Source organism: Urocitellus parryii, chromosome 15, assembly GCF_045843805.1.
Source record: "Urocitellus parryii isolate mUroPar1 chromosome 15, mUroPar1.hap1, whole genome shotgun sequence".
NCBI lineage: Eukaryota > Metazoa > Chordata > Mammalia > Rodentia > Sciuridae > Urocitellus > Urocitellus parryii.
In genome coordinates this window covers 35,871-50,447 of record NC_135545.1, presented here as the reverse complement: position 1 = coordinate 50,447, position 14,577 = coordinate 35,871, and the positions used below count along the sequence as shown (strand labels likewise).

The following is a 14,577-nucleotide window of genomic DNA, read 5'->3' as shown; positions in this document are numbered from 1 at the left end:
ATGGATGATGCCCATCGGACCTGGCCTTTTCCAGAATTCTTTACAGAAGGGTGAGTACTGGGTACAGCCAGGAAGTTGAGTTTGAGATCTGGGTGTCCCAGATTGTTTCTGTGAAAAGGGAGACTCATTGGCCTTTGTGCATTCATATTAGGCAATTGAAATCCAACCTCCATATGAGAATGATATAATGAAGTCTTCAGGGAATCAGAGTTTTGTGACTGACTATAAGATGCCAGCTGGTATGATGTGTCCCTGTAAACACACTATTAGCATAAGTGTATGGTTTACCACAGACTCTTCCACCCAAGAGAAGAATTTTATATGATAGCATTTTTAAAGTGTTTATATGTTTAACATGGTCTTCTCTCTTCTTTTTTTTTTTTTTTTTTTTTTTTTGGTACTGGGAATTGAACACGGGTCACTAAGCCACATCCCGAGTCCTATTTTGTATTTTATTTAGAGACAGGGTTTCACTAGGTTGCTTAGTGTCTTACTGAGTTACTTCCCACTTCACTTTTTGCTGATACTGTCTTTGAACTTGAGATTCTCGAGTCTTGGCTTCCTGAGTCACTGGAATTACAGGCATGCACCACTGCACCCAGCAACATGGTCTTTATACTCATTTCAACATAAAGCCCATGTTAAATGAGCATGGCTGTAAAACCCGTGTAAGTTATTAAGTACTATCATTATAGCCTACAAAAAACAAAGGCATGGGGCTGGGGATATAGCTCATTTGGTTCAGTGTTTGCCTTGCACGCACAAGGCCCTGTGTTCAATCCCCAGCTACACACACAAACACACAGACACACACACACAAAAAGGCAGGGCTGGGGTTGTGGCTCAGTGGGAGAGTGCTTGCCTAGCATGTTAAGTCAGGGCTGGGGACACAGCTCAGTGATAGAGCACCAGGCCTGGTGCAAGTCCTAAACTCAATCCCAAGCTCTCCCCACCAAAAAAAAAAAAAAAAAACTAGCAAATGTATGGTATATGATTCAGATTTTTAAGGGAATTATTGATTTATATAAAAAAACACATGGGGAAGCTGTGGTTGTGGCTCAGCGGTAGAGTGTTTGCATGGCAAGTGTGAGGCCCTGGGTTCAATCTTCAGCACCACATAAAAATAAACAAGATAAAGGTATTGTGTCCAACTACAACTAAAAATTTTTTTTTTTAAATGGGGAGCTGGAGTTGTGGCTCGGCAGTAGAGTGCTTGCCTAGCACATTTGAGGTCCTGGGTTCAATCCTCAGCACCACATAAAAATAAATAACTATAACTAAAAAAGTATTTTAAAAATTTTAGGAAAAAAATGGGAATTTTTCACATCTCATATTGCTTACCTGGTTAATATGAATGGGAAAAGAGCATCTCAACTTTTTATTTCTCTAAATTTCATACACAAACCACAGGCTTCTGGGAAGAATAAAAGGAAGTGATAAAAAAAACATATATAACTTAATACACACATACACACACAAAACAAACAACAACAATAAAAACAAAAAACATTTAAGGGAGAGAAAGAAAACTGCAAGTTTTTAGATCGGAGAGACAAGAGAGCACTGTTTGGTTGCTCTTTTAGGGCCTGAGTGGAGGGAGGCAGTTAAACTCAGAGCTGTCCATCTAGTGTCCAGGCTGACTGTCAGAGGCCAGGGACCAGCTTTTCTCTTTGGCTTTCAGGGACGGCCTGCACAGCGGCTGGTCGGGTGCTCAGGGAGACTCAGCCAGCTCCAGTGATGAGACGTCTTCAGCCAATGGGGACAGCTTGTTCTCCATGTTTTCAGGACCTGACCTCGTTGCTGCTGTCAAGCAGAGAAGGTATGAAGAGATTTCTAAATCAAGGAGTGGAGAGAAGGGCATATGAGTGTGACCCACAGCTCATTCCTCTAGAAAATTCAGGAAGCCCGTTATTAACTGCCAGCCTGCTGTATGAGAAAGGTAGAAGGGCTTTTCCAGCACCATCTCTTGTAAGACCTCTAAAGAGTACCTTTAGAGCCAGGTACAACGGCAAGTTTGAGGCCAGCCTGGGCAATTTAGTGATACTCTATTTCAAAATTTGTTTATAAAAATATTTTTTAAAGGGATAGGGTTGCAGTTCAGTGGTAGAGTGCTTGCCTAGCAGGTAGGAAGCCCTTGTTTTGATCCCTAGAACTGAAAAAAAAAAAAGAGGAGTTACATTTGTTCTTTTGGTACTGGGGATTGAACCCAAGGCACTTAACTACTGTGCCGTATCCTAGCCCTTTTTTGTATTTTATTTAAAGACAGGGTCTCCTCACCAAGTTGCTTAGAACCTTGCTAAGTTGCTGAGGCAGCTTTGAACTCTCGATCTTCCTGCCTCAGTTTCCTAAGCTGCTGGGATTACAGGATTGAGCCACCGCGCTTGGCTTTTCATTCTTAGTTTCTTTCGGTAGCAGCTGTAGCATATTAGGTGATATGATAGCAAAAAAAAAAAAAAAAAAGCCCTCTTCCTCATGGAAATAATTATATTCTCATTAGGAAAGGCAGATTCTCAAAAATGTCAGGTTAGTTTAGGTATTATGAAGAAAAAATAAAGCAAGTGATGAGGATAGAACATAGGGAACAGGTGAATTTTCTGTTTTCAGAAGGGCAACTAGGGAGACGTCGGATGAGCAGAGAGCAGAGGGCTTACCAAAGTGAGGGAGCAACTGGTGGGGCATCGGCAGTGAGGTGTATGTGAAAGCAGAATCAGGATGATAGAAAGTTCCGGGCCTGAGCTGATATGTAGAGGGAGTACTGTGAACTGGGGTGGGAGAAATGCTGTAAGAGTGGGTTTGAGCCCAGGCTGGAGTTTAAGATTCTGTTCTAGACCTGTGGCTGATCAGACATCTAAAAAGTTACCTCTGTCACCAGCTCTGCAGAGACTCTGTTTGCCTGCAGGAGCACCAGCTCTGATCCTGATACATCCTGTCTTTTTCATTCAGTGTTGTTAAAACTAATGAATTTTGTTTTTAAGTTCCATACACCCCCCAGTGCATGGTAATTTATTGAAAAAATTAACAAAAAGTCAGAGCTGGTGGACTCAGAGCAGCTGAAGAAAGCCAGTGCCTATCTTTATGCCTTCCCTACCCTGTGATGGCTTTGTAGGCATACACAATTTAGTGCTGAGCTCTTTCTGCCCCTGAACTCAATGGACCCAAGCCCTTCTCACCTGGAACCAGGGCCTGGAGACCAGAGCTGTGCAGCTGGGATGACCCCTAGAATTAAGCTGGATAGAAAGCCAGGCAATCACTGCTCTAGGCTCTTGGTTCTTTCAGGAAACACAGCAGTGGAGAGCAGGAGACCAGCATGCTACCCTCACCGCCTCTCTTAACTACAGTGGAGGACATGAACCAGGTATTATGGGCTGGCTTATGATTAAGGCCATGGGCAAGATTCCACAGCTTCTGTTTTAAGGCCTCAAAGTCACAGTCTTCTTTGTGGTGAATCTCTTTTTCTCATGAGTTTATCTAAGTAGTTAGCCATCTCAGCTGACTCAGAGCCACATACAGAAGAAGCTCTAGGGATGTGATATCCATTACTTGCCACATGTGGCCGTTTATATTTAAATTAATTATAAATTAAGAACTGGGGGTGTAGCTCAATGGTAGAGTGCTAGATAACCTAGCATGCATGAGACCCCTGAGTTTAAACCCCAGCACTGCAAAAATAAATAAATAAATAAATAATTCGGTTCCACAGATGTACTAGCCATATATGATGGCAAGTGGCTACTATTATTGGATGGTGCAGGCATAGAACATTGCTATCATTGTAAGAAGTTCCATTTGACAAGGCTGTGGGGTGGGCTAGGGCTTTCACCCTGCTCCTAGGTAGAAAGAAGAACCAGAGATCTGGGAAGGTGGGAAAAGGTGGTGAACCACCAAAAGTGCCACTAAGAACCCTCTTCTGTCCCTCAGGATAACAAAACCAAAACGTGGCCTCCCAAAGCACCCTGGCAACACCCTTCCCCACTGCCCAGCACACTGCCCAGCCCAAGTGCACCACTCTATGCAGTCGCCAGTCCCGGCAACCAGTGGAACGACACCATGCAGATGCTGCAATCTCCTGTGTGGGCTGCAACCAGCGACTGCAGTGCTGCCTCCTTCTCTTATGTGCAGACCCCACCCCAACCCCCACCCCCACCAGCACACAAGGCAGCACCCAAGGGCTTTAAGGCCTTCCCTGGGAAGGCTGAACGCAGGCCAGCCTACTTGCCTCAGTACTGACCCAGGGCCATTCTTCCTGCCCACCCAGAGCTGTTGGGGTCAGTATTCCCACCCCAGGGCTGACTAGCTCATACCAGCCCCTCAGAGGACCAGTGCACCCCATCCCAGGAGGTTTCCTTGGGAACAGGGGTGATTGGCAGCTCCAAGCCTTTAAAGCCTGGTTTCTGAAGGCAGCAGACCCCTGGAGAGCCAGCTGGTGATAGATCAGACTCAGGGGGTTGCTGGATAATCCGCATGCTTAATAAGCACCTGGAGTGATTATGATGCAGGTGGCCAGAGGCCACACTTTGAGAAACATAGTTCTGAGGTTATTAATCCTGCTATATGTTAGGAAGACATCGGGTCTGAAGGCCAAGAGCAAAACTGACCATTCTTATGAAACTCTCTTATTCCTCCTTAACACATTGAGTGGTGACCACACCCATCACTGATTTCATAGCTATTTTCATGTAGATTTTTAGCTAAAACATCTCCTGTCTAAAGTGCATTGAACATATTAAGATACAGATATACCGGCTGGAGGTTTGCTCAACACTAATCTTTATTTAAGCACAAAAACAGGAAAACAGAATATTTATGATCAGAAGCAATCACCTGGGTTTTCTGTGGGTGAGCTGCCCCTTTTACCCAGAAACATCCAGGAATACAGCCTTTGCCAGATTTACAAAAGCAGGATTATATAGCTGATGTCAGAAGTATATTCCTGACAGTGCATGAGGATGAGCCAGCAGGCTGCTGGTGTGTGCAAAGTAAGGCTTCACCTGCTGTCCTCAGATCCTTCCACACATGGCTGGAGGCATGAAGGGTCCTCAAAGTGGGGAAGTGTGGTCAAAGGGCTGCACAGAGACACCTGCACTAGAAACTGCAGTAACATTTGTGAGCTGGTTCAAAAGACAAACCAGTTAAGATGTAGATAAGAATTAAAGTCTTTTCTTTTAAAAAAGAAAATCCACCTCATTTTCGGTTAACATGTGCCATTAAAAAGATAACATCCTGTGGAATTAGGATATTTTCCAGCCAGAATGGATCCAGAAGAATTGAATGGTGCTTAAATTGAGAAATAATAATAAATATATCTATATAGAATAGACATATCCCACTGTAAATTAATTGAGGTTGCAGAAAGTTCTTTATATAAAAGTTATTTAAATTTTTCATATTTCATCTTTGAAAAAGTCTAATTGAGAAAAATCCATGATATTTTCTGGTATGAAAGTTTGACAGTATTAATATTTTTTTTATATTTTCTTAAGTCATTAAACCATTTTAATATATGTTAACTACTACTAATAAATGGTTTATTCTTTCTAACTCCATATAAGCTTTTCCAGCAAAGATTGTAATAACACATTTATGTTCTCATTTTTCTACAGATATAAGTAAATTTCTATTTAAAAATACCAAAAAGGATAAATATCTGTGTACACACACACCACACACCCACACCCACTTACACACATACACATACACATTTTAGAGGACCCTTAGGGTGTCTGAGCCAAGTCACCTGAATTTTTAGTACTGTGTTGTCAGGCTGTTTCCAGGCCTTGGGTGTTGTCTTTTGTGCTGTGTGGGGATGCCATTGCTGCCTGTACTTAATGATCCTTTCACCATGGGTTCTGAATATTCACCTCACCATGTTTACAGATAACTATTTTGTACATAGAGTTTTTCAGGCACATGCTTTGCATCAATTCTGCGTGGCTCTCGTCTGTGTTAACTGTCACAGTGTGCACACTAATCTGTTGGAAGTTCTTTGTGACTGTTTTACTTGTAAGATAGTTTTCTATTTCCTTCAGTAATGTGTCCACAGTGCCCTGTATTCCGAGTTCTATTATACTAAAGTACTCTTATTTTAATAGTGCCTCCCCAAAGACCTCACCCTGGACAGAGGTCAATTCTCAATGCCCCAGCGCAGGTGACATTGTTAAACTGTCACTTTCCAATTTTTTTCTTCTTTCCTATTATGAAAGATATTTTGTAATTGCATCTCCATGGGCTGTGACTGTGTGAAGCTGTTTGTGTAGTTTCCATGTAGGTGCTGTGTGCCCAGCACCACCTTGCTCTGAACACTGGTAATTCCAGGTGCTGCGCTCGGCAGAGGGGTCTTGCCAAAGCGCGCGTGTGTGTGTGTGTGTGTGTGTGTGTGTGTGTGTGTGTGTGTGAGAGTGAGAGAGAGAAAGTGTGTGTGTGCGCATGCGTATGTGCGTGTGCGTGCGTATGTGCGTGCATGTGTCCTTTGCATGGCCGGGCGTGGCTGCCTTGCTCTGGCATCAGCAGGACATTGTGTGAATAGTTACAATGCTTCCAAACTGGAACTCTACATTTTGTATCTTACTTTTAAAAGCTCCTATAAGTAAAGTAACTATTGGCTTTATTAAAAATATACATTTAATAGTATTCTGAATCTTTATTTAAAAATGAACTGCAACAGACATCATGTTAGATGCATTGCTTGACTCACGCTGCCCACAGTTGGTTTTTAGGTCAGCCTCTTCTCAGATTCTGAGACTTTTTCAAGGGGGAAGACCACTTAGAGAATCAGGATGAATTGGCATGGATGAGCAGGAAAAACAACCAACCTCTTGTTGGCTTCCCTAAGGCCATAGATGGTTTAGGCCTCTCAGGTGCATCCAATATAGGGGTAAAGGAGACTGTCTTTTGGAAGGATGCAGGTGCTCTCAGGGTTGGGGTCTGTTAACACCCACATCCCACCAAGTGTGGGTGATAGTACTTTCTCAGCTAGTCTTTCCAAGGATGAAGACTTATTCCACCCCTCCGCCCCACTCCAGGAACCCCATCTGTTCCAAGAGACCTTGCCTCACAGGGTTAAAAAAGGACCTGTTTCATTGGATGATGCTGTCCTGCCAAGCAGAAGGAAGACTGTATAATGATGAGAACCATGAATGGATGGAGGGTTATAGGGGAATTTCAATTCAGTTTTACTTGGAGAAAGCAGCACTTCATTGAATTATTTTCATGCATTTAGGAAAATTGAGTAATGTTGTATTAATATATAACCACCAAGGGTAAGTACCACTGTGAGATGCCCTGAAATTGAACATAGAGACCAAGTACCAGAGCCTTCCAAATTTACTTCAAGACAAGGTTGCTTAGCTACATCCATGTTTCATGAATGTAATGAAGAATACACTGAATTCTTACTAAAATGCTAGCAGGGGGCTGAGGTTGTGGCTCAGCGGTGGAGCGCTTCTCTACCATGTGCAGGGCCCTGGGTTTGATCCTCAGCACCACATAAAAATAGATAATGGTATTGTGTCCCACTACAACAAAATATAAATATACACACACACACACACACACACTCTAGCAGGGCCAGGCACAATAGTGCATGCCTATAATCCCAGTGACTCAGAAGGCTGGGGCAGAAGGATTGTTAAGTTGGAGGCCAACCTTGGCAACTTGGTGAGACTATCTCAAAAAAAGTTAAAAAAGTCCCGGGGGGGGGGGGGCGTGCAGTGGTTACAACTGGGTATAGCTCAGTGGCAAAGCATCCCTGAGTTCAATCCCCAGTACCAAAAGGAAAAAAAAAAAAAAGAAAATGCTAGCATGGTCTTGAGGGCTCAGTGGTAGAATGCATGCTTAGCATAGTCAAGGCCCTGAGTTCAATCCCCATGTCAGAAAATAAGTAATAAAAAGCTAACAAGGAAATTTTTAAAAATATTTTATTAAAATGTTTTCCTATTGTACATAAGCATCTAGTGCTGTTCACAAAAGTGATGGGAATATAAGAGGAGTCCTATTACCTATGTGCCAGACAGATAGGGATGAAAGTAGAAGAAAAGTTATATCTGAGCTCTTAGAGGGTTCTTGGAGGCCTTGGCCCATCTGAGAAATGAAGGCAAACATACAGGTAGTTGAGGTACTAATGAGGCTTATGACGATCCTTTTCTGCCTGGGGAGATCCAATGAGGCAGAGGCAGGAGGATAACATGTTCAAGGCCAGCCTCAGCAACTTAAAAAATAAATAAATAAATATATATATATATATATATATATATGAACTGGGGATATAGCCCAGTGGTAAAGCACCCCTGAGTTCAATCCTCAGTATCCCCCCATAAAACAAATTGGCCACCTGGGAAGCTCCTGCCACATGCCAACCATAGGCTGTGAGAAGATTTGCTCTCTGTCCTGCTAAGCCACTGTTGTGAGCAGCCTCCTGATGCCAATGGTCAGCTCCTCGACTGTAGGTGGACAACATGACTAGCTGCCTCTCAACTATATCTACCCAGGAGTCCAAGGAATCTCCGGGGACAGGCACCTGGAGGTCACATGCAGCTGGCCTTAAGAGTTTCACAAAGATAGGCTGGCTATGTGTCAGAAGAGGGGACTGAATATGACTTGTGAGCTGCGGTTGTAGTTCAGTGGTAGAGTGCTTGCCTAGCACGTGTGAGGCACTGGGATCCATCCTCAGCACCACATAAAAATAAATAAAATGAAGATATTGTGTCCATCTACATTAGCAGGAAACTAGATCCTTATCTGCAAGTAAGAGGTTATGGTAGCAAAGGAGAGAAAACACACAAAGTAGAACAAAGGGATATCAATATTAATATTCCTTTATCAATTTCTAGTATGGCCAGCCAGGTTTACTCTCTGAAGAGCTAATATATATTTCCTGCTAATATATATATATATATATATATTTTTTTTTTTTTTAATATGATGTGTTAAGAGATGTGGGCCTAAGTGATGGGTTAAGACTGTTTTTTCAAGAGTGTCTGCTCAATTCCTAGGGACTGGTCCTTGGTAGAAGCCAGGACTGCAAAGAAAATGTAGCTCCTGCACTTGAAACTCAAAAATCTTTTTAGGGGAGACAACCCCATCTTTCCCATTCTTGTTTAAAAAGAGAACTACCACCCGTGCACTCAGGTGCTCAGGCCAAAAAGAAAAACATTCTTGATTCCTCCTTCCCTTACTCTCAGCAAGTCCTATACATGTATCTTAAAGCACACTTACCAACCAGGTCCACCCGTCCCCTGCCTCTTCCTCTACAGCCTCCACGCTTTCCTGTGCACACATCCCTCCTTCCTCCCCAGGACTGCCTGTTGTTCTGAACAGGGTAAGGCTCCATCAGTTTTCTCAGACCACTGCCAATCTTCCATCGAGGCTTTTTCCCCCTCCTCATAGCACTTAGCGCTGTCCTGGCATTAGTGTGTTTGCATTTGTTCCTTCCACTAGAAAGTCTGGTACACGTCCACATCACCAGGGTACGGGATAGTGCCTGGGACCACCACCAAACCCAGAATTACCTAATTCTAATACAAAAGGGGTGTGAAGTACACTGCGTGGTCATCAGAACTGCGAGGAGGGACTAACGCTGGGAGCTGATAATCGGATTATGAAGGCCGATCTAATAAGTTTAGTATTTTCTATTTTTCTATTCTCATGGACATCACACCTATATACGGTGGGGAAATGTTTTTGAAAGCCTTTGCACCGGGTTCCTAGAGAAAACCTGAGGACAACGCTGCGGAAAGAGAAAACCCCGTGGCCAGCGTTACAGAGGGGGCGTTATCCCACTCCCGTGCGCAAACGCACATCCGCCCATAACCGGAGCATGCGCACACGCGCGCACTACATCCATCCCAGACGTGCGGAGAGAAACGTTCGTCAGTTCACTTGCCTTTCTAGGCTCCCTACCCTGTGCGGACACATGCGCACACGAGCTCGCCCCGCCCATCCCGGACGTGCCATCCCACACGGAGACGCGAGCGCGCCCCTCCTCCAGCAGTCCCTGTGCGTGAGCGCATCTTCCTGCGCGTCGGTTGGCGCTCGCTGCCCCTGTGGAGAGTGTGCCAGTCCTTGGGAGCCCGCACCCGGCCCTCGCGGCACACTGTGACTCAGCATCTTCGGTGGTGTGCCTCTTGGAACAGCTCTTCCAAGTCCGTCTGCGTGGATGCGGCGCGCCCTCCTTCCCCCCTCCCGCCCCAGAACTAACCTTTTCTTGAGTCCGCCCCTTCGCCCAAGTCCCCTGCCCCGGACTTTTGCCTTCACACCCTTGACCACCTGGCCTCCTGGGCCTGCTAGAGCCCTGTCCAGCTACCCTGAATTAAGGCCTGACTTATCCAAGGGCCCTTGTCTCGGTTTCCCCATCTTTAGGACCATGCTCTTGTTGGGTCCCAACGTAAGCTGTAGTAAAAAACTCAATGGGAGTCACCTGCTTCTCCTGGGCTGCTTTATCAGGAGTTAACAGTCCCTGGCCTTTTTAACTTGCCTTAGGATCAGATTCCCTCCTCAGCCTCAGCCGTTCCACTTGCAGGTAGCAGATCATCTTGTAGAAGGCCCTTAAGGGTGACCAGCACTGGAATGGGATTTCTTTTTTGGTGGGGGTGGGAGGATTATTCATCTTAGTACCAGGTCTGGGTCATTTTTCCCCTCCCAAGATCCGGGCACTTTTGAACTCTGTACTCTGCGGTTTGCAGCACTTGGCACAACATAAGGTTTTGGTGATGTGAGCAGAAAACGGGATTTGACAAGTTTTAGAATATAAAATTACCTTACACTGATGTTTTTCCAAACTACACATTCCACTCCCCAAGATTCAGAGATGCCACCCCCAGACGTAGATGACTGATCACCACCCTGTGTGTACTCCCTGTCTTTCCTAGGGAAGTCGCCCCAGTGCCCTACATTAATAATCCGAGGACAGATGTTGATAAAATCTTTCTACCAGATCTTTCTACCTCTTTGCATTTGCCCAGACTCCTGTCTTAGCTTTTGAGTTGCCATTTTGGTCCATTTCCACGTGTAAATTCTACTCTGCTATTTAGTGTTAATATTAAGAGTTCAATTAGAATTGGGATGATGAGAGAGAGACAGGGGATCCCTGATTCCCTACTTTTCTTACACCTTTTTCCTAAGATGGCAGGGAAAAAAAGCCAGGAATTTGTGAAAAGGACAGGGTTGATATAAGATCTCTACTCCATTAACTCATCCTCAGCCTTTTTTATTCTCTATTTTGAGTCAGGATCTCTCTTAATTACTAAGGCTGTCCTCCTGCCTCAGCCTCCCAATTCGATAGGATTATAGGTGTGCCCCACTTGTGCCCTGCTCAAATTTCTTAACCTCTTTTAAAAAATATATATATATATTTAGGTGTACTTGGACACAATACCTTTATTTTTATGTGGGCCTCACACATGCTAGATGAGCGCACTGACGCTGAGCCACAACCCCAGCCCCTTGACCTGTCTCTTCAATGTGGAGGTCAATATGATATCCATCATAGGGCTGCCACAACAATTATATGGGAGAGTATCTAGCAAAGAGCTCTTCAGAGAGTAAACCTGGCTGGCCATACTAGAAATTGATAAAGGAATATTAATATTGATATTCCTTTGTTCTACTTTGTGTGTTTTCTCTCCTTTGCTACCATAACCTCTTACTTGCAGATAAGGATCTAGTTTCCTGCTAATATAGAAAACCCATTAAATTTAAAATTTCAAAGTTGAATATTAAAATTTTATGCTGGGGACTGGAGTTATGGCTCAGAGGAAGAGCACTTGCCTAGCATGTGAGGCACTGGGTTCGATCCTCAGCACCACATAAAAAAATAAATGTGTTGCATCCATCTACAATTAAAATATTTTTTAAAAAAATATTGTGCTGGAGGGTAAGAATTTAAAAATATTGTAGGGAAATCTGGAGTAATTCAAACTGCTGGGAATAACAGGCCAACTGCTGGTGGCATACATTATAGAATGTCAAAAAGAAGTTGAAAATCTAAGGCATACAGTAGAGGAAAGGAACCATGGGGAGGTAGGAAGGGAGGGAAGGGAAAATACTGGGGAATAGAATTAGAAAAATTGTATTGTTATATAGTATTATGTACAAACATGTAGCAATCTCACCAGTATATACCATTATATAAAAAAGGGGGGAAAAAAGGTGACACCTTGGAACCAGCAACCATTAGAAACCTTACCTACTGCCTCTTATCTCAATACCTAAAGCTGTTCTTACATGTTTGGGAGGACAAAAGGCACTGGAGAAGGTAGTGTGGCATAGGTACATTAATACCCCAAAACACATTTGGAAACTTGGAGTGAAATGTCATGTGGATAGGGCTGATCCCTGGAAAGTCCTATGACCACTCGTTTCTTCAATTTCTTCAATTTTCAGCCTTTACTATTTTGCTTTTTTTTTTTTTTATCTTTAGGGCCTCAAATCATTCTGGGCAGGGAGAGAGAAGCCATTTGTGAAGCAATTGCATGGAGTTGGGAGGTAGGCCAGAGGAAAGCCTAGGCCTGGAGCTGTAGCAATTTGGGACACTCCTTAGTGGGCTGGCCTTTCTGGGAAACCAGATGATAGAGAAGCTTAATTTAAGAGTACCAGTTCTTAGCTGGGCATGTTGGCGCACACCTGTAATCCCAGCAATTTGGGAGGCTGAGGCACGAGGATTGAGAATTCAAAACCAGCCTCAGCGATTTAGTGAGGCCCTAAGTAACTAAGTGAGACCCTGTCTCCAAATATTTTAAAAGGCTAGGGATGTGTTTCAGTGGTTAAGTGCTCCTGGGTTCATTCCCTGCTACCAAAAAATAAGAGTGCCAGTTTTAGTTAGGCACATGCCTATAATCTCAGTGACCTGGGAGGCTGAGGCAGGATGATTGCAAGTTCAAGGTCAGCCTTGGAAATTTAGTGAGACCCTGTCTAAAAATGAAAAGGTCTAGAGATGTAGCTTAATGGTGAAGCACCCCTAGGCTCAATCATCAGTACTGGAAAAAAAAAAAAAAGAGTTCCAGTTCTTGCACTTCTCTGACTATATGCACTCCTCCTTTACAGGTTTATGATTTCAATGGCTATCAATTCACTATGACTCCCAAGTTTCTCCTCCAGTCCAGACCTTCTCTGTCCTATGCTCCAGATGTGGACACTCAACTCAATACCTCCACTTAGATGTCTAACAGTTTTAAAAACTTAGCATGTTTTTTTTAGTGTGTGTGTGTGTGTGTGTGTGTGTGTATATATATATATATATATATATATATATATATATATACCTTGATTTTATTTGTTTGTTTTTATATGGTGCTTGGGGATCAAGCCCAGTGCCTCACACATGCTGTGCAAGCACTATATCACTGGGCCACAACCGGGGGCCCCTAGATCATGTTATTTCTCCCCAAAGTTGCACCTCTCCTAGTCTTCCTCATTGGACATCTTCCTCATTCGAATCATTGATGTCAATTCCAATTTTCCAGGAACTCAGGTCAAAACTTGGATGTCATCTTAACCATTCTTTCACCAGGAAGTTGTGAATTCTTTTTTTTTTTTTTTTAAACATTGCTGGGTTAGCTTTTCATCACTGTGACCAAATACCGACAGGAACAATTTATTTTTATTTTATTTTTTTTTTAAGAGAGAGTGAGAGAGGAGAGAGAGAGAGAGAATTTTTAATATTTATTTTTTTTTAAGAGCGAGTGAGAGAGGAGAGAGAGAGAGAGAATTTTTAATATTTATTTTTTAGTTCTCGGCGGACACATCTTTGTTGGTATGTGGTGCTGAGGATCAAACCCGGGCTGCACGCATACCAGGCGAGCGCGCTACCGCTTGAGCCACATCCCCAGCCCCGTTAATATTTATTTTTTAGTTCTCGGCGGACACAACATCTTTGTTGGTATGTGGTGCTGAAGATCAAACCTCGGCCGCACACATGCCAGGCGAGCGCGCTACAGCTTGAGCCACATCCCCAGCCCCGTGAATTCTTCATTTAGGCCATCATGCCCAACTTCTATACCTTTGACCAAAGCGGCCTTCCTCCCTGGCCTGCATTATTACACTAGCCTCTTATCTGTATCCTATTCTTGAGGCTTGTCAGTATGATCCTTAGTAAAACATGGCAGTTGATATCCCTCCTCTGCTTAGAATCCTTCAATGACCTCCAATCTCTCTCTGAACAAAAACCATAGCCCTTCAATGACTTGGAGGGTTCTTTTGTGATCTTGTTGCCTTCTTGTTCCTCTTTGACCTCATCTTTTATCACTTTCCTAGTTCACTCTACTCCAGCTGTAGTTGCCCTCTCTTTCTGGAATATCTAAACATGCTTGTCTTAAGACTTTTGTAGTTGTTGTTCTCTTTGCTGTAATGCTTTCTTCCCAGATAGCCAATTAAATCTCCCTTACCTTTAGACTTATGATCAAATGTTACCTCTCATCAATGAGATTTTTTTCTTGAGCATCTATTTATTTATTTATAGTTACTGGGGATTGAACCCAGGGGCACTTTACCACTGAGCTACATCCCTTTGCTCTTTTATATTGTTTATTTTGAAATATAGTCTCACTGAGTTGGCTAGGCTGACCTCAAGCTTGTAATCCTCCTATC

At 43.5% G+C, this 14,577-nt stretch overlaps 1 protein-coding gene across 1 annotated transcript; it reads left to right on the top strand.

The window, feature by feature from the left end:
- Garre1 (granule associated Rac and RHOG effector 1) lies at positions 1-5,159 on the top strand. Its single transcript, XM_077793273.1, has 4 exons — positions 1-50; positions 1,682-1,819; positions 3,277-3,355; positions 3,919-5,159. Exons 1-4 carry the CDS (start codon positions 1-3, stop codon positions 4,225-4,227), a joined length of 576 nt encoding a protein of 191 aa, XP_077649399.1. The 3' UTR covers positions 4,228-5,159.
- The last annotated feature ends 9,418 nt before the right edge of the window (positions 5,160-14,577 follow it).